The 19,318-nt window shown below is 36.7% G+C and overlaps 1 protein-coding gene across 1 annotated transcript in view; it reads right to left on the bottom strand.

Annotated features, from left to right (window-relative positions):
- Positions 1-8,643: 8,643 nt before the first annotated feature.
- Positions 8,644-19,318, bottom strand: part of kcnk2 (potassium channel, two pore domain subfamily K, member 2) — a 48,223-nt gene continuing 37,548 nt past the window's right edge. The window contains exons 6-7 of the mRNA XM_015372493.1: positions 17,385-17,527; positions 8,644-10,164 (exon numbers count right to left, since the gene is read on the bottom strand). Coding sequence (XP_015227979.1) covers positions 9,808-10,164; positions 17,385-17,527 — 500 coding nt within the window. The 3' untranslated portion in view covers positions 8,644-9,807. The remainder of the gene's footprint in view (positions 10,165-17,384; positions 17,528-19,318) is intronic.

The following is a 19,318-nucleotide window of genomic DNA, read 5'->3' on the forward strand; positions in this document are numbered from 1 at the left end:
AATATTTTCATGTACCCCTTGCAGTGCACTTGCGGACCAATACGGGTACGAGTACCTCAGGTTGAGGATAACTGGTGTAGTACCGGTAAATACATTTCTCAGTAGCTATGTATTAATATTATATATTATTTTTGTGTGTAATTATATGCCTGGTGATCTTAAAGGTTTAAATATGTTGCAAAATGTTAGTTACATCAAGTTTAAAATGTCTACACACGAAAAAAATCTATCATAGCCTTTTGTGTCTTTGGATTACACAGAAAATTCAAGCCTGAATGGGGTTCCTTTGAAAGCACATCACCAGTCAATAGTCTGCAATTAATTCAGCGGGATGTTGTGACCTCAGCAGGTCTGCTTAGTGGTACTTCAGGGCTGAAAAAACCTGAATCAAAACACTGAACAGGCGACAACATCACCGGGTCAATGCAATGCCCAGGCAACCTGGATATCTGAAGAGGATCTGTCATGGAAATGTAATGCCTCACATAGACACTCAGCTCCTCATCACTCTGATTGTGTGAGGTAACCTTCCTGTGTGTGTGTGTGTGTGTGTGTGTGTGTACCTCTCCAGCCTGAGATGTCGTGGTTGGTGGCTGAGTCACTGTTCGCCTCTGATGTCACTGCAGACAGAATCGCTAATAAACCAACAGATCTCCAGCTGGGGGGACCCTTTTCTAGATCCATAATGCTTTATCATGTGTGTCTCATATTTCCAAACAAGCTGTAAAAAAGATTTGTGCATCAGAATCACGAACTGCTTGGACTTTAGAGAAAGTCCAAGCACAGAATGTCCTTTGATCCTGTTGCTTTGAATGTGATGTTCATTATCTCTCTAGAGCTGTTGGTTTGTATAAATTATCTCAAATTTGTTCAGATCAGGCTCCTGCTTTATTTTACAGATGGCTTACATTTCTGCAGTCAGAACACTGGAAAGCCAATGATATAAAAAAAAAAAAACAACCTACTAGCAAGGTCAACATGAGATTTAATAATCGGAAAAAGCCGCTCAAAGTGCTTTTATGTCCAGAAGAACACAGCAGCCAAGTGACCTAAAGAAAGGCAAATGAATTGAAGGTGTTAAGGCAGTGACTCAGTGGTAACCCGCTCTGTCTGTGCTGTACTTGTGAAGCGGGGAGAACAGTGTGTAGCTCGTGACTCAGCCCAAATGTATTGTTTTGCACTCTTGGTCATTGTGTGTTTTGTTGTTCTGTGTGGAAACACTGATTGTTTTTAAAGCAACATTGCTGATTTTTAACAAAACCAAAGACACATTCTTTGTTTTAAAGCTACTCTGTGTGAATATGTTTTTTCAATATCTTAATTTCCACTTTTGGTACTTTATGTATACATGTTTAAGATCAGAATTATTCATAACCCTCACAGATTTAAAATTAACATTATGTTCATTGAACCAAGACGTTTCTGCTAAATACAGTTTATTAATAATAGATCACAACTAAAATGCCACTCAGAGTACTCCAAATACCATTCATTTCTTTCCAATAGAAGAATAATCAGTTCACCGCAATGTTCTGGAAGCAAAGTGCAGTGAAGGACAGTGGAGATGAATAAGTTTCTCTTCACATAAGGACAGCTCCAGCAGAATCAGGGTCTGAATGGGCAACAATCTACCTTGAACAACTGATAACTTGCAAAATTGGTATAATATTAACTAAAAAGATCTTTAAACTACAAGTTCAGGTCTTTCACCTACTGCAAATTTAGTGTTCGCTAGATTTCCAGCTGAGTTTTCTTACCTTTCCTTTGGCAAAAAAGGTCAGTAAATACATCTGTACAGAGTCTCTGGTTTTGTAAACTTATTTTGTAGGATTTGTTTGCCGAAGTTGCCCTGAATTACCCTAAAAAGGTTAAATGATAATAAACTTTGTGGATTTAATGAGAATAATTTGTGTGAAGTCATTTAGGCCGAGTCATGAGTTTTCTATAATGAAAGTAATGAACAGGAAGTACATTTCCTCCAGCTATTATGGTAGTGTTTCATCTGAGATAGTGTCTTTGGACCTGTTCACCCAGTCTGCTCATGGCAGGACTATTGGGCCATTTTTGTTCATTAGTGATTATGTGTAATGATGTGAACATTGTTACTGTGTTTTTCTCCAGCAGTAGACAGAGCAGAGTCAATAAGACAGCTTGGAGATGGGAACACATCAAGGCAAACACAATGCTCTGTATTTACAAACCACGTTTAGAAAACAGACGCAGGTCCACAACAAGACGTTCAAAACATCATAATAGGGCGTTGGATGAGGGAAGATATTATCTTGACTGAAATAAAGCTGCAACGTAACTAAATGTGGAAAACATGCACTGTTTGAATACTTTCAAGATTCAAAGTGTGGGTTTGGATGGGAAGGAGAGATTATTTGATCATTTCATTTGTTAAAAGGATATTACAATTTTAGTCACAATTTTTAACTTATTCATAAAAATGTAGAAAAAAAATGTACAAAACAAGATATTTCCTTATTGAAGAAAATTCTGTGTGCAACAACACCTGTGGTCATCTTAATATTATGGTTGCTGACGCCATAGCATGATCTTTTTTGTTTTCTCATCCCCCAGTTCTCTAATGTTCCGTGCATTCATCAAACAATTAGATGGTTTTATAATCCTGTGATGAAAACTGTTTTTGGTGTTTGTGGAGAATTTTTTCTTTTAATAATTTGCTGTTATGTGATCTATGAGGGATAGAGTGTTGAATTCATCCTTGTGTTTGTTGCAAACAGCAGCTACAAACTGATTCGTCATTCTCACTTTCGAGAGGTCCTTTTGTTTATAACAACTGGTGATTATCCTTTTTTTATTATGGGTTATGGATTATAAACAACTGAAACTCTTTTTGTAATTTAATAGCTTCTTCTTTGAAGATATCAAGATTTTCTGACTGTTGAAACATCTGCTTTTAGGGCTTAAAGAGAAAAAATGACGATCAGTGTGTTTTTGCATAAAAAGTATTTTATTCTAAACATTCTGAAAAGTGTCATGATTTTAAAGTGACATAGCAACATTAAAATATTAACATACGGGAAACAAACAAGTCATACTGTCATAAGAATCAATGCAAAGCCTGGCATAGTGAACAAAATTCCAGTGTTTAGAAATGCATTGAAAGAAGCATGCAATGATGGTTTTGAAAGATGCGAATGGAAATAAATGAGGCATAAGAGACAGATTTACAAGAATCTCATGCAAACACTAGCCATTGCTAAGCCTGAAATTGGATTTTCTGAACTTTATAAAAACTTCTATGGCTTTGTGCATGTAAATCAGGGCTGAAAAAAAGGCATATTTTCACAGTTGAAAGACATATGTGTTTACATTCAAAATGAAGCTTTTCTCATGAATAGGTAGATACATTCAACATGCTTGAGTTTGGATTCCTTTGTGAACCAGAGACCTAATTAGTGCAAAAGCTGTAAACTTAAGAAAAGAAGAGGATGCTTTATTAAAAGGAAACCCTTCTGTGGGTGGAAATCTAATACATTTCATCAAACTCTATAATTACCCCAGACCTTCACTAATGCTAATGTATACTGTCATAATAACAGTCTTTCTTTGAATGTGGCCTCACATGGTCCGAAGAGTTATGTAATAACTTTCCATTAATACACTTAGATTTTTTTTTTTGCCTTAGCTTGTCAATTCCAGAAGCTGATGAGCAAAAAGCAGCATGATAACTTTTTGATGAGGAGGCTATAAATACTGAACCAATGCCAAGATTAGAGTGGATTGCTCTGAGACAAAACACTTTCTATTCCTTAGTGTACTGCAATTCTATGTTATAAATATATGGAGGCTATGAAATACTTTGTAAAAAAAAACTAATATATTCAAAGCCAATACAATGGGTGCAACAACAGAGAAATTTTCACTGTAAATTGAGGTAGCAAGAACAAGAAAAGAAGTTCTTTCTGGTCACAATATTTAACACTTTACAGGAATGTTTGTGTATAATAATTTGTATAAAGTACTTGAGTGATAACACAGAAGAAAAAAGATCTACTCAGATGACATGTCAAGATTAGGCTGCAAGAAAAGAGAAAAGAAGAGAGAGAGAAGAAGAAATTTCTCTGTTCTTGCTGATTCTGTATAGGGCTTTAGTTGCTTTTTTAATATGACAAAATATGACAGTTCCTGCCTTAGAGGACTCATGTTCCACTCTGCATAAGCCAGAGCACTCGCGAACGACAACCAAGAAAAAAAGGAGCAAACCTTTGACTTAAAACAGGCTGTAAAACAGATGTATTTCCATAAGTTTAGCCTATTTACTGGATTGAAACCTTCCATTGGTAAATAATGCAAGTTTTGATTAAAAGTTAATTTAAATGGATGCATATTATTATTATTATTATTATACGCTGGTCTTTACCTGGTATTATAGCGGTACATTTACATGAGAAATGTCATTAGTTTAAGATTATATCTTTATACTATTGACAAAAAATCCACTTAATAACTTCTTAAAAAGTTTTACATAGAAGTGATTTAAATTTTTTCTACCACAAGTGTAGCAAACCAAAACCTTCATAAAACCATACGACAAAAGGAAAAAGTGAATCGTCTTTTAAACACAAACTGATTAAATCAAATAGTTAATGTTTTCCATTTTGCAGCTCAGTGATAGGTATATAGGTTGACATGATGCATTATGGGGTGATAGATCAGTTTTCTTCTTTAAAATACAACTTAAAGTAGAACACTGTCATGGGAAATATTTTGGTCACGCCACGATTTTTCTACATGCAGAGCCACCTTTTGCAGCAATACTTCGAAGCCGTCATCTTATGTTTGGCTGTTTAATTGTACTGTCATAAAATTCTGCATTTAATGTGCTCACAGAGGTTTTTACAGTCTATAATAAAGCTGTAAGTCATCCTTTTTTTGCATTGTCTGTGTGGTTTGTGTGTTCTGACAGCGAGTGGAAAGATTGGCAGCTCTTAAATGCTTCCACCTTGTGAAGGATCATTCTCTCTTTTGTAAAAGTGGCCTTTAAATAGTATAAAAATCTCATTCATTGATGTACAATACAAATTGCTGTGCTGTGGTCATTGCTAATGAATTTCCCATTTAGGATTGTGTCAAAATACATTAATATGCTTCAGACAAGCAACCTGCCAAAACATCTGCCTTTTTGGACGATGTCACTCATGTTGACAATAGGTTAGACGGCTGCACTCCTGAGATTTATAGGAACAGCTGGTCTATTTTTTTTTGTTTTTCTGAAACCATCATAAAACATAATTTTTCTCATGAAAAATATACTTTGGGTTAACCTATATGCACAAGTCCAGTAAAAATGTATAATTTTTATACATTTTTATTGGATTATGTATAATTTCAATAATTTAATTGGAAATTCTGAAATATTTGGAAAGAAATGCTAACTGGTAAAAAATTTTTTAATATATTTTGTATATTTTTTGCATGATCCCTACTTATGTATCATAGCTTGGCATTGGTTCAGGCCACTGGAAACAAATCTCTATCAGGAATACTGAACATGTTTGAATGACCTCTAATGTGTTCAGCGGCTCCATCTTTCTGAATTTACCCGGCGTTTTTAATCACATTTAGATCTTTCGAAGATACTGTTTTTCAACTGATACTTTTATACATTAGATTTACTTTGGTAAACTCTCTTTGCTTCCCTATTCATTTCATTGCCATGTTTTAAGACTTTAGTTTTTTGTTTTGTACAGCTGGAAATTACAGACTTTAGTTAATGTTATTCTCTGTTGATCTCAGTTCATGTTTTATTCTGCAATCCTTTTCATGATTTTATTATTGTTGAATTATGTTTGCTGTTGATCTTGTGAATTCCTTAGTCCCTTTGGCTTTAATCTTAATAAATTACTTTAAGTTACACTCTGTAGTTTGTAGTCTTTCCTGGTTTTCTCCATATCAGCCATTTTCTCATTTTATTAATTCTACATACATTATGCCTTCAGCCATCAAAATCCCAAACATTTAAGTGTCAGTTAATCTTATCCTCCGCTGGTTTCTACTGTTGTCTTTATTCTTGTTTCTATAACACTTTGTTTACAGTAATTTTCATTGATTTTTCCTTTAAAAGCACAGTGTCCCGATAAAACTTTTTCATTCCGATATTGCAGATTTGAGAATTTGCCGATACTGATACAATTCGACTTTAGCACAAATCACACCTGCCATTATTTATTTTATACTGTAGAATGTTAGAAAAGGCTTGATCAAGAGATATGACTAAAATAAGGAACAAAAGTTTTAGATGTTTTTTAGATGTCCGTCAAGAAACTCAGAGATTATTTGTCTGGGTAATATCGGACTGATAACCAATATTAATATCAGATCAGGACATCCCTAATTAAAACCTTAACTTTATCATTTGCATCTCTTTATCCTGCTGTCTGTTGTGTCCTCAACATGTGACAAACTTCACTGATACATACTATAAGATAGAAAATAAAAAAAATAGCAAAATATAGCAGTCCCTAATCTGTCTTTAATATATCATATTACTTTTCATAGACCCAATTGGGACCTTAACAAGTGAAGACATTTGTTATGCATTTGCAGACAGAGTCTAAGTTTGTAGAACATCACTGAGGGACATTAGATAAACGTTATGAAGAATAAGAATGTTTTGAAGCAGTGAGCACAGAGGGGGGTCTGTAAGACATATTAGAATAAGTCATAGTGAGGCGTCATTTATTCAGGTCATCCAAGTGCTGCACCTCATTTGCCATTAGATTCCTGGTTACTGATTCGCTGTTTTAACATGCCAAAGGCTAAATGAATGGTTTCATGTGGTGTACATTCATTACAATCACAAAATGAAATATTCCATCTATTTGAACAGAAGAAATGTTTCCAGGCAAATTCAATCAAATGACGCAGCATGCAACAAAAGTTCCCAGACTTCAGTGTTACAATAAAAAGCAGTGCCTTGCAAGAGTACTCACACCCCTTAAACTTTTGCACATTTTATCAAATTCCAACCACAAGATTCTATATTTTCATAGGCATTGATATTCAGTCCCTTTACTGCAGTAACCCTGAGTATATATCTAACAAAATGCAACCAAGGAGATAATTTATGAGACAAGAGGATGAGAGACCCAGGGTAATGAGAGGAGTTGCACAAGTTCATGGCTCAGGTGGGAGAATATGACAAGAAAACAGTTTTTTGTGTATTTTGCAAATCATGCTTTAAAACAGGAATAGCAAAGCAAAGCATGACTGAAATAAAATAAAAATGTTTTTAAGGAGAGTGTCACTACGGGCCAAGTCTGGAAAAAGAAAATGTTAAAAGTTGCAAAAGACTTGAGACTGAATTAAAGGTTCACCTTCGAGTATCTCTAAGCACAGAAACAGAGCTGCAATACACGTTTTTGGAACAGAGAAGGGCCAAGACGTACTAAATCTAAGGATGCATTCACACTGAACACAAAACACTGCCATATTACTGCAATGTGGGCCAACTGTTGTTTGCTTTACCAGCAACCAATATCTCTCTGGAGAGAGAGAGAATGATGTCTCTTGTAAACAAGGTGGTGGAATTTCACCCAGATCACTTCAATGTGTCATCAAATAGAAGGAGCCTCTATCCACTTGCTGGTTCCAATTCTCTGCTAAACTCAACATCTCCTTTGCACTTCTTCACCCTGCCTCACAGATTCAGTCCCTGAATGGTTAATGTGACAAAACATTTCAGACTGTTGATGTTGCTTCAGCGTATTTGCCCATCCACCTCTCTCTACTCATCCAGCTCGTGCCATTTACTGGCGTTCAAACATCATCCTTCACATCACTGACGTTTAATTTGCCCCTGATTGGCCATTACATAGGGGTAGCATGTAAATAGAAACGTCCATTTTTATTGTTTATGTTCAGTGTGGATGCATCTTACCGGAGTATTGGCTCAAAACAAAATATTTTTAATAAAAATCTAAAAAAGACTAAGATCTTCCACAAAAAGGATGGTCTACAAAAAAAATCTTTCCACATGTGAAAAGCTGATAGGCACAGACCTAATGTGAATAACAGCTGCCACTGCAGCAAAGGCAGCAGTTTCCGATGTTATCTGCCCATTGAAGTGCTGTGATTAGTCGTTATCAGTCCCATAGAGTGGCTTCAGATTCTGCCTCCAACCTCCCAGTCGGCTCAGTAGGTTATCACAGTATCAATCCTAACTCTATCCCTAAGGCTATTATTTCTTTTTTAATAAATTAATTGATTTATATGTATGTCATCTAAACATTATTATAGTAGTTATGTATATATTGTATAAAATGTGATCCACACGTTTCTCATCTCAAACAAACAAGAAAATGTAATCTTAAGCACATTCAATGTGTATAACGGAAATGGGGAACTAATTTGAAGTAAAGCTTTAAAAGGGGACTAAAGAAAATAGGTACATTGTAAATAAATTAGATAAGAAGTATAAAATAGGTCAGTTGTACATAAAACTTCCGTTGTAGACGCAATTTTAGTAGCTGTTTTTAACAAAAAGCTGCATATGATCAACTATAAGAAACGTACAAAAAGGTAGAGGCACAGCCTGAAACCATTATATGGGTCTCATAATCCATGTTTAATGGTCAATCACTTCCAAACCAAGTGTAAAGGGTGGTTTGGGAATATATTGACTTCTGTAGGCTCAATCCAAATGCATGAGTTGTAAAGAAATTTAAATAGGGTGTTCTATTATAAAGGTGTTATTACGCTTTTGCAAAGCACTGCATATGCATTGTTTCTCTGGAAAATAATGACAGCTAAAAAAGTAATAACAAACAAAGCTGTGTGTCTTATTTCTGTAGCTTAAACTTGATGATTCCTTAGAAAATCTTGCAGGAGAAAATTTAAGACAAACCAAACACATCGTTCTGCTGATGTTTTTACCAAAGACTAAGCAGATGGTCCTTTGGTTTAGGGAAAGGTTGGATTTTGATGAGTGGAACTCAATGATGACAGAATGCAACTATTTCAGAGTATCAGGGCGATGTGTTCATTTTTTTTTAAATATTATGATCTCAACTTTCATTCAAAAACATTTACAGGATACTTAAAAAAAATCTTTAGATGTCCATATTTCCAAAACTGTCTGTATTTCCTCTGCGATCAAATTGAACACAGATGAGTAGACGAAGAAAGCAAAGTCTTTCATTGGCTTCACATGTCCAATGTTGTTTTTGTTAAGGCACTAGAGGATTATTTCTTTAGGCTGAATAGATTATGGAGACACTAAAATGTCAACATTCGTCTTTTTAGTAAAGGCTTGATTAAGTGGCAAATGCAAGGCAGATATATCAACAGATGAGAGATGACAAAAGGAACATTCCCTCCAGGATTTCAGCACGTGAAGACCCACAGGAAAGATCCACCACGGATAATTTGGTGTTTTGAAGAATTAGTATCCTCAGTGTGATCCAGTTCTGGAGTTGTTATTACAGTGTAATAGCAAATCGCTATATTGCTCGTTAATATTTGTAGTTCCTCTGGGAATAATGTGGAAAAAAAAAAACTAACATGCTCCAAGAAGGACTGTATTTCTTTTGGCTCAGTTGCAAACAGCTTCAAAAACGTCTGACTTTTTATATAGATTTAATCCAATCTATTTTCTTTTTTATCCGTGCAACAGCTAGACATGGTTAAGTGGGTGTGGTATATGTAGACAGGTTGAAGACTGATTTGTGCTTAGGTGTTTAAATCTCAATCTGCTTCATTCAGGTACCTCAACAGAATTTGGCATCAAACTCACAGTTGTAAACCCCAGTGTAGAGAAACTCATTTTTAAATTGCTCTTCATTTGAAATTTTCAATGATGGCGATCTCCTGCCGATCGGCGCATTCAGGACTAAGGCCGTTCAGATACAGGCTGCCGTTCCTGGTGAGAGCCCCTGGGACGGGACTCAGAGAGAGCTTCAAGGAAGGGTATGTCTCTCTGTCCTCGCACAGGTTGGCTGAAAGCGTCCTTTTACCAGGGGTCATCTCCTGGTTCATAGAGGCGTTGACTCCCAGCTCAGATGACAGCTTGCGCTTGATGGATGCAGCCCGCTGGAATCTATCATAGATGTCCACGCTGAGCCGTCTGCGGGTCTCTTTGAACTCTGCTGATACATTTGCCGTCCACTCAGCTGCGTGGGCACGAAACTCCCCGACCTGCAGAGACAAAATGAAGACTTATGTCCATTACTTTTCTGCTTTAATGCAAGTTGATTCAATCCTGAGGACATATCTCCTCTCAAGGGTGTAATTTTGTGATAAAAGTTGGTGGGGATGCTCTAGGGGTGGTGGCTGATGGTGTGGTGGCTCAACCCGCACGCTTTCAATAGGGTTAATATTTTCCAAAAATAAGCTCAAACATCTACGTATTTATTGAATGCTGTTCTATTGTTAAGAACACAAGAGAACCACAATACACTGATATTTATAGTTATAGACAGATGCCTGCCTTTAGTGCAGTATTTATAAAGGGCTCAAAACCATCAATGTATAAAAAATTACGAATAACAGCCGATACCTATGCCAACAGCAATATATCATGCATCCCTAATATGGACACAACTTCAATTCCATCAATCGATCCATGCATGGCTTCCCTTTAAGCTGCATCAGAGATTATCCTCCTTCACAAGTAGCAAAATTAAATTTAGAAATTTGTTCCATATTTCATTGACAGCCAAAGAGTATATATTGAACTTTATATTTCAAAAATCATTTATACACTGATTTTTATTATTTATGCTTTAATTCTTGCAGGTTTCTTATATTTTAATTTTAAGTCTGTTTCCTGTGAATCTAGCTTTCTTTGGGTTGGCTGGCACAGCTATGTCTGAGTCTTGCTAAACAAAAAACAAAAAGATATGTTGAATTTTATTATAGCATACCGTATTTTCTCTTGTAAACTTGGAGATATATTTTATTGCATGTTGTATATCCCAGTAAATCTGTTTCACCTTTAAATCTGCAGCTCTCCCCGCTTCTATCTCTGTTCTCTGCTTAAAAACAGATTTATGAACCTGTCTACCAGTATAATGATGCCGGAGAAAATAATTTACAAGATATCTAAAAGCTCTGCAGTCTGATTCTCTGTTCAATAAAAAAACAACATATACGTTTTAATTTTAATCTGTAACTCTGAGTAATGGTCCTCTGAGAAGCCCAGATTTTTCAACTTAAATAAATGTACACTCTGTTGCCATTTTTAGCTTAAAAAGCTCTATAAATGTCTAACGAGCAGATTTTTCAGTCGCATCTCTAACTTTTTTAACCAACCCGCCTCCTTAATTTTACTTAAACATATATCGAAGTGGCTGCCAGTTAAAATTCACCGAGTGCTGCTGTGTCTCTCCTCCAACTATGTAGCTACTATGTACGCAGTGAAGAGCGACCCCAAATAATATTATGTCCAAAAGCGACAGATCCGATGATATTTCACCGAGAAGTGGGACTCTAGTTACGGTTGGCTAAAGTAAACCAGCGGAAAGGGGGAAAAATTGGGAGAAATTATATGTGGGGACTGTCCCCTCCATGCCAAAGTTGGTGGGGACATGTCCACACCAGTCCTTCAGAAAGCTAAGCCAGTGTCCCCTCTTATCCATTTAATAAAAAATCTAGTCTGCTTTTTTCTTATCCCAAAGGAAAAATGGAGTTATACAAATTTCACTATGAAGTTTTCTTCCAACTACCACTGTAGTAACCAATACAGTTCACTTTCACCATTTCATGTTGTACCAAAAAAAAAAAAAAAGAAAAATCAGGATTTTGTAAGTCTAAAATATTAAGTACAGTCTGTTTATAAATGTTTTTAAGTAGGTTAACGGTTTGTTTTCTTTTCTGAGAATAGCAGCAGAAGTTAATGATAGCAGCTTTGTTGTAAATCAAGTGGACATAAAGGCAATGCCAAACCTTGGTCCTTAATATAAAGAATATGTGTTAAAAGCTATTATGTTATAATTACCACTTCTTTGACCATGTTATAGTGATCAGATGACTTAATTCTGCCTGATATAAAATAATCAGCAAGCCTGATTTAAAGGTATAATGGAGGATTTTCACGAATTTTTTAACAGACCCGCCCTCTCCACTTTTTAAAAATAACGCGCATACAAAACCCTGTACCCACTCCCGAGAGGGAAGCATATTAAATGTGTACGAGAGCATGCATGAGCCCATTTTTACCTTCTGTTTAAAAGATACTGTTTGCATCACTCATACAAGCTTACTGTACTTTCCAAAAGAAGATTAGCAATTTTACCACTTTGTCACCGCCTATAAGTGAAAATGGGGAAGAGCACGTACTGTAGGACGGCCTTACGTAAATATATCACCAGACTTCAACAGTATCCTTTAAAAAGGACTCATCACATTGCATAACAAAAATTATGCATATGCTAAGTTAAAAGACCAATGTTTTTTAATGATAAATATGTGAAAGATTCAGTTTCAGGAAGGAAAGCATTGCGATAGTGAAATATTTTGGAAAACAAGTTTAGTAGACGATGGTTGTGCCACCACTGCAGAGCTTCTTTAAAATTGTAGCAGGCTGCAGGGATTACATTTGGACAACTGTCTTTGCACATGAATAAGTGGAAAAGCGCTAATTACTGAGGAGACAAAGGACAGATTCAGAATTGAGCCGCAAGTAAGAGAATAATCAACACTAGAATGGCATAACATTAGGTTTTTCAAAATACCCTCCTCCTCATGGTTTACTGTAGATACACCTGGAAAAATCTTTGGGAAACGGAATGATGAGAGGGAATATACCCAAATCAAGCAAAGGAATATAATCGCTTTTTAAGAGAAAAAGGACTTACTATAAACTGAATATTACTGGCATAAAGAAACCTTGTGTTAAGATTTCCATCTAGAACCAAATTCATAAAGCAACCTGTAAACAACTTATAAAGATCTGATATTTTTTCAGTATGATGAAGGACATTGTTAACAGTACATAGATCATAAAAGCAACATTGTGCTAGCATGCTAGGTAGAGGCTCAAGCAACTCAGCAATGAGTCAACTTTGTTAACCGTAACTTTTTCATTAAATTTTACATCTAGTATCAAACTACAGATACAGGTATGTAGGCATACAGAGACATGTTAATACAATTTAACGTATAGTTTATTTATTTTCCTAACTTAATTCATTACTTGAAACATAATATATAGATTAATATAATCATTGTTACTGTTGGGATCTGGAGGTCTGTCCACTTTCTCCACCAGAGGGCGTACTAGATCTCCTGGAGCCGGAGCTGATTGCACCACCTGTCGCTCGTCTGCTCATCAGGAGATCAGTATTTAAGGAGGCAGAGGACGTCTCTCCAGTGCCAGAGTGTTTGCCAGTTACGGTTAGCAAGCCTGAGCCAACCTGCCTGTCTGAATCTCTGACTCCCTGAAAACCTGAACCTGATCTGTTTTCTCCTTTCTGCTTCCCAGATTGAACCCGCCTGAAACCAGAAACCCTGAAGAGTTTCTCTGTTGGAAATCTGCCTGTCTGATCTCTGAAGAACCCTGGAGAATTATTCCTGTCAAAGACCTGCCTGCCCGCTCTCTGAAGAATCTGGAAGGGAAACTCAAATCTGTGATCTGCAAACACTCAAACCAAGCTCTGCCTCCGCCAAGACCTCAGCCTGCCGACAGCCTCTGGACCCTCTAGGTTCCCCCCCTCTGCCGCTCTGCTCAAACTCCAGAACAGATACTGCCCTGCTCACTCACATCCTGCAAATTACCTGGACATCCACTAACTCCTCTGTCCCCCTCTGCAGTGAACCCACTCGTGACCAGTCCTGGATCTGATTAACCCCTGGATCTGTTTATTCTTTGTACAGAATTATTTCAATAAACCTTTGAACTTTTCTCCAGCCTCAATGTGTTCTGCATGTGGGTTAGGAACCTTAAGCCAAACATGACAGTTACATAATCATTGCTATGTAACAATGATTTTACAGCTAAAGAAAGCAAGACATTTGCTATATAATATCACGTTAGACCCCCCAAAAAAAAAAAAAAAAATTATACAAAAACTCGGGATTGATGAGCGTATTGTAATTTATTGAATATGACAATTTATGAGAGAAATATATGTGAGAGATAAATATTTATTTTCTTAAGGTGAACCTTGAACAGTCAGTACTCATTTAGCTCCTTTCAATGTGATCTAAGCCGCGGCCTTGTTGTATGAGGCAGTCTTGGTAATACATAGGTCTTGCTGCCTATGTATTACATCATTTAAATCATGTTGAAAAATGTTAAATCAGCCCTGATCTATTAAAAGAGCCAAAGTCCTGCACTGATTTTTAGTCTGACCACGTTTAATATTAGTAACCTCCTTAATGTGCACAGCTGAAGAAAATGTTCAGTCTGAGATCATGAATGGCACATCCATTAATCTCATCAGACAGCTGTTGAAAAGCTCTTCCCTCAAGCGCTCTCCCACATGCCTTGCTTGAGCTCCAATTAGCAAACTGCATGGAGGAACTTTATAACCTCACACGCTGTTGGTCTCTGTTAATGTTCATCTATCACAGCGGTTGGGAGCAGATGTAAAGAGTGATAAAAAAAAAAGGATTTATAGTGTTTTTAAGCACAATAAACAGATTTTTCTCTCAGTATTGCTGCATTATGTCATTTGATTCAAATTATTAACAAATCTATGAGGAATGTTATGTAACATTACTCTAATATTCATAAACAGGATAGTTCAATCTGAAAAATGACGCAGAAAGAAAAAGACAATTAGAAGATTTGTAATTATACAATTATTTTACTTTTTTTTTACTTTGCTTTTAGACCTTGGCAGGAAACATTAGCACTGAATTTTTGTTCGATATACATAAGCAGGTGTATGAGAACAGGGATGTTTCCCCCCAGGCCTGAAACTGGTGGTGGAGTGGAGATAGATAAGGCTTGTTCAGTTCAGATATATTGCTGGTTGGCGAGACGATCTGCTTGAGCTGTTTTGGTGAGATCCAGTAGACTCTGCGAGCTGATACTAGTGCTTCACCCAGGGTACCCAGAAAGACAGATGTCCAGCTTGGATAAACACAGGTTTGCATGAACCTCTCCATGATGAGCAAGCATGAAGTGACAGTGGAGAAGAAAAACTCCCCTTTGGGAAGAAACCTCTGTCAGAATCAGGCTCAACATGGCGGTCTTCTGCCAGATCGCTTGAGATGTGACGGGGAATGCAATACAACTCCGGGAGGAATTACACTCTGATCGGTACGAGGCTGGAGAAGCACCATGGAAAAGTCAGATGGAGCTTAGCTGCAAAGGTGGAGGAGGAGATGGAAGTGGGTTGACCAAAATCAGACACAGCGCAAGGATCGCTTGCTCTTGGCTGGGTAGCAGGCTGAGTCATGGATTTGAAGACCTTTTAAGATGAACTCTGGATGCTGATTGGGCTTCATGGAGGTGCGGTTCAATGCTGATTGTTTGTGTCGGAGACAGATGAGCTTCTGATGATGAGGGAAAGTAATTTAGTTTCCTCAGTTTAACTTCCGCCTAGGCTTCATTTAACTGAAAACTGGCAGTCATCAGAGGCAAACACTGCAAATCAGAATCCGTATGATTGGTTTTTGGTTCGTATAAGCTTAAGGCCCAGAATGTCTTCATACTAAAGTTTTGCACAATTTATATAACCATCATTTACTGTTTATGATTATTTGATTTTTTTAATAGATAAATATGCATTATTGAATAAGTCGGGACAGTTTTCTGTTTCATTGATATAAAATATACAAAGTTCATATTAGATAGAGAGAAGGCATCCATGATTACTGAAAGGTTTCACCTTAATAATACATCAAGCTCCTTTTTCAGACCCTGTATTCATTAAGGAGCCTCTGAGGTCAACAAGGCGGTGAAAATACACTTGAATTGAAATTTATGGCATGTGTGTGCAGACTGAGAAAAAAACCCCACCTTCTGCCTACTTGTTTTTTCTGCCTGCTCATCATCGACCCTCTTCCCTTCTAGCAACCTCCCACTGAAAAACCTTCTCTCCCAATGATTTGATTCTCTGCAGAGCTCCCAGCTTTACAGACCTATACTTATCATACGAAAGAATGGGAAACGCTGCGTACTTCCAAACAGCCACCACTCCTTCATATTTATGCCAGAAATAAGATGAGCATGATTTGGGATTCAGGAGTAAAGCAAACGTGTGTATGTGTGGCTTTTTTTTTTTGCATGTGGGCTATGAACCTGCCCTAACAGCTATGTATCCTATTACTCAGCACCAGCAGACGTCCAGAGTGAGACTGTATTTACTTCACAGAGCGAGGGCGGGATGAAACCCATTGCTTTTAGATTCATGGCTTGAGGGGAGAAAACATTGGGGTCACTGTGGTCTTAAGCTTTCTGCAAATGTCTCCATACGTAAAAAAAATATATAAATCTGGTTTAGAGTTTAGTGTAAATGCATGCTGGAGCACAACACTTTTTTTATCTATCGAATGCCATCTAGACCAATAGTGTGGAAATCACTATTAGCATTTAAAAGACAATGTAGTTCATGCCATGAGTCATACAAATAGGAGAAGAAAGCTAAAAGGTAGATAAACAATCAAATTAAGTGAGTTTTTAATGGATAAAAATCATTAGGTAAAGCAAGTTCTCCTTTTAAGTGCTGTATGTAGCTCCTGACGATATTTGAAGACTAAATTAAATGGCTCTCCAAACATTTATTTAACCAATATTCATTATTTGTTTATGTCACCATTTGAGACAAATAACAGGGAAAGTTGCTTACAAAAGCCGCTGTCTGACTGTATATTTCCTTGCTAATCGGTATTTTAACCTCCCATCCACCACATGTACAGAGTGAGCCTAAAGAGATGATTTAGGGCCAAATATTGGGGGTTAGGATAACTTATACTAACAGAAAATCTGAGGGATGTCCTTGCTTTCAACCAGCTACAGTACTGTACGAAAGTTTTATCTTAAAGGAATTAGCAAAACAAATGTATTCTGTGGAGAAAATGGAAAAATGGATAAGATAAAGTGAGCTAATCTGTGGATGCAGTTGCTGGGATGCTGAACAAAACACAATTGGGTAATAAATAATTTACGTTTTTTATTGTTTATAGAGCAGTGGTTCTCAATCCTGTTCCTCAAGTACCTTTGCCCTGTATGTTTCTCTGTTGCAGCACACTTAATTCAAATCATGCATGGCTTCCTCAGAAGCCACCAACTGCTGCAGAAGCCTGTTAATACATCATTCCTATAAGTTAGATATGTGGGAGCTAGGAGACATGTTAAACATGCAAGACAGGGTTACCTGAGAGGCAGGATTAAGAACAACTGGGTTAGAGGAAAGCAAGATTTGGAATTTCAGACATTTTTTTTCTCTTACATGAGCAGCACATACCTCCTCTTTAGTTTTTTTGGAGATGACTCTGAACCAATCTCCAATCATGCTGAGCACTGCTGCAAAGTACGCCAAGCCCACCAAGATCCAGAACCACACTACCGGTTTGTAGTAGTCAAGATACTCAAGACTCCCTGAACCACCTGTAAAACAATCAATACAACAATTGTGTTAGAATGCAACAGCCTCTGTGGTCTACTTCTGAATGAAAGCACAGCATCATTTATGGTAAAAACCCTATATGACATTGTGTGTCAGTCTTAAGAAGAAGTAATCTGCAGATTTCTAGCTTTTATTGGCTAGTAAAGCTACTTAATTATAACACATGATAAGCTTAATAAAAAGAATGGTAAACTACTAAAGCAAAACTGTCACATTTGCAGCAGAATGTCAGCAGGTTTAGTCTTTTCCTGGAAATCGAATTCTGAGAACAATTGTATCATAAAAAATAGATGAAATTTAAAAAATGGTATAAATGTCATCACTTTGCCCTTAAATAACAGCTGGAGGCACCCACATACTCAGTTATATCACTGTGTGCTTTTAATCTAAAAAAATTATAGGGTCTCAACAACATTTAGAGATTCAGCCCAAAACATTTTCTTATTACTTCTTTAAAAAGAGGCCTTTAGAGTCTATATTTATGTATTTTGTCTGCTGTGTTCATTGCGCAGCGCAGAAAAAATGAAATAAATAAAAATCCACAAACAACCTGGTGAGTGGTCCATCCCAGTCTCACCAGGTATAAATTATCCTGGTACTAGAGAATTGGTATCAAAATAACATTTTCTTCAGCCACAATAACCAGCGAGGTCCAGAGCTTTAATAGGTGTGCCTTTTCTTTGGGTTAAAAATACCTAAAATGCTCCATTTGATCAGCTTCATATTTTAAGGCTCTCACTAATGAGTTAAAGGCATACGTGAGTTTATATTCCTCACATTTGTTAAATTAGACAACTATAGAGTTATCTTTCAGTAGTGTAATTATGCATATAGAGGTGCCCGTGCCCAACTTATTAACACCGCATGAAGTAACCTCTGGTCGGGCCAAAAAACACTATGGACTGAAACAGAGCAGAAAAGTGGCAACATTGAAACAAAGGGGGGAAAAAAATCAATTGCTGGATTTTCTTTAATGACACGGCATAACAAGTCCTGTAAGCCTCAAACACCACATGAGATGGAAATGAATGATCGCTTTAAACTGGATTAAACTCAGGTGTAAGAGATTTAATCAAAACTTGGTACTAATGCATATAAATCTTTTGAGTTAACCATGTGCTTTGTGATTTTAACGTTATATTACTGTATGTTTAGGACATAAAAATATCATTATTCCAAACAAACCTGTAGATTAGGGATAATCAGGATGTTTACATTGTGTAGGGCAGTGCTTTTGACAGCAGCAAAGCCTCGGACACAGCATCCTCCAATGTATAAGGTCTGTGCTTTTGCCTTAATTGGATGGGCTGTGCTAAAACTGAAAAAGATTATTTTGGATTAAAAAAATTATTTTTGAATTTCAATAAACTGATGTGAATCTGTGTGTTAATCATTGTAAATCAAATTACTCGGATTGTGCCATATAGTTAATCATAGAGTTTCATAATCAAGGCAAAAATAACAGGGGGTACCGAAATTGTTGGTTTATGAAAGAAAATACCCAAAAGCTCATAGAAATAACTTGAATATGACAAAAATAAATAAAAAATGGAAATATGGGCAATGAAAGTCAGAAATTGCTTTTCAAACATGCTTCAGCAGAATTATTAGAAAACGTTTAAACTATTAAACAAGCCAGGAAAAAAAATGATAGCACCCTTGGAAAAGACTGAAAATAATGTGACCAAAGGGAAATTTTAAATCAAGGTGCGTCTCCACTAATTGGCATCATAGGTGTCAGTATCCCTATATTGAGGGCTATAGGCAGTCCC

Source organism: Cyprinodon variegatus, unplaced genomic scaffold (genome assembly GCF_000732505.1).
Source record: "Cyprinodon variegatus isolate N-32 unplaced genomic scaffold, C_variegatus-1.0 Scaffold4, whole genome shotgun sequence".
Classification (NCBI taxonomy): Eukaryota; Metazoa; Chordata; class Actinopteri; order Cyprinodontiformes; family Cyprinodontidae; genus Cyprinodon; species Cyprinodon variegatus.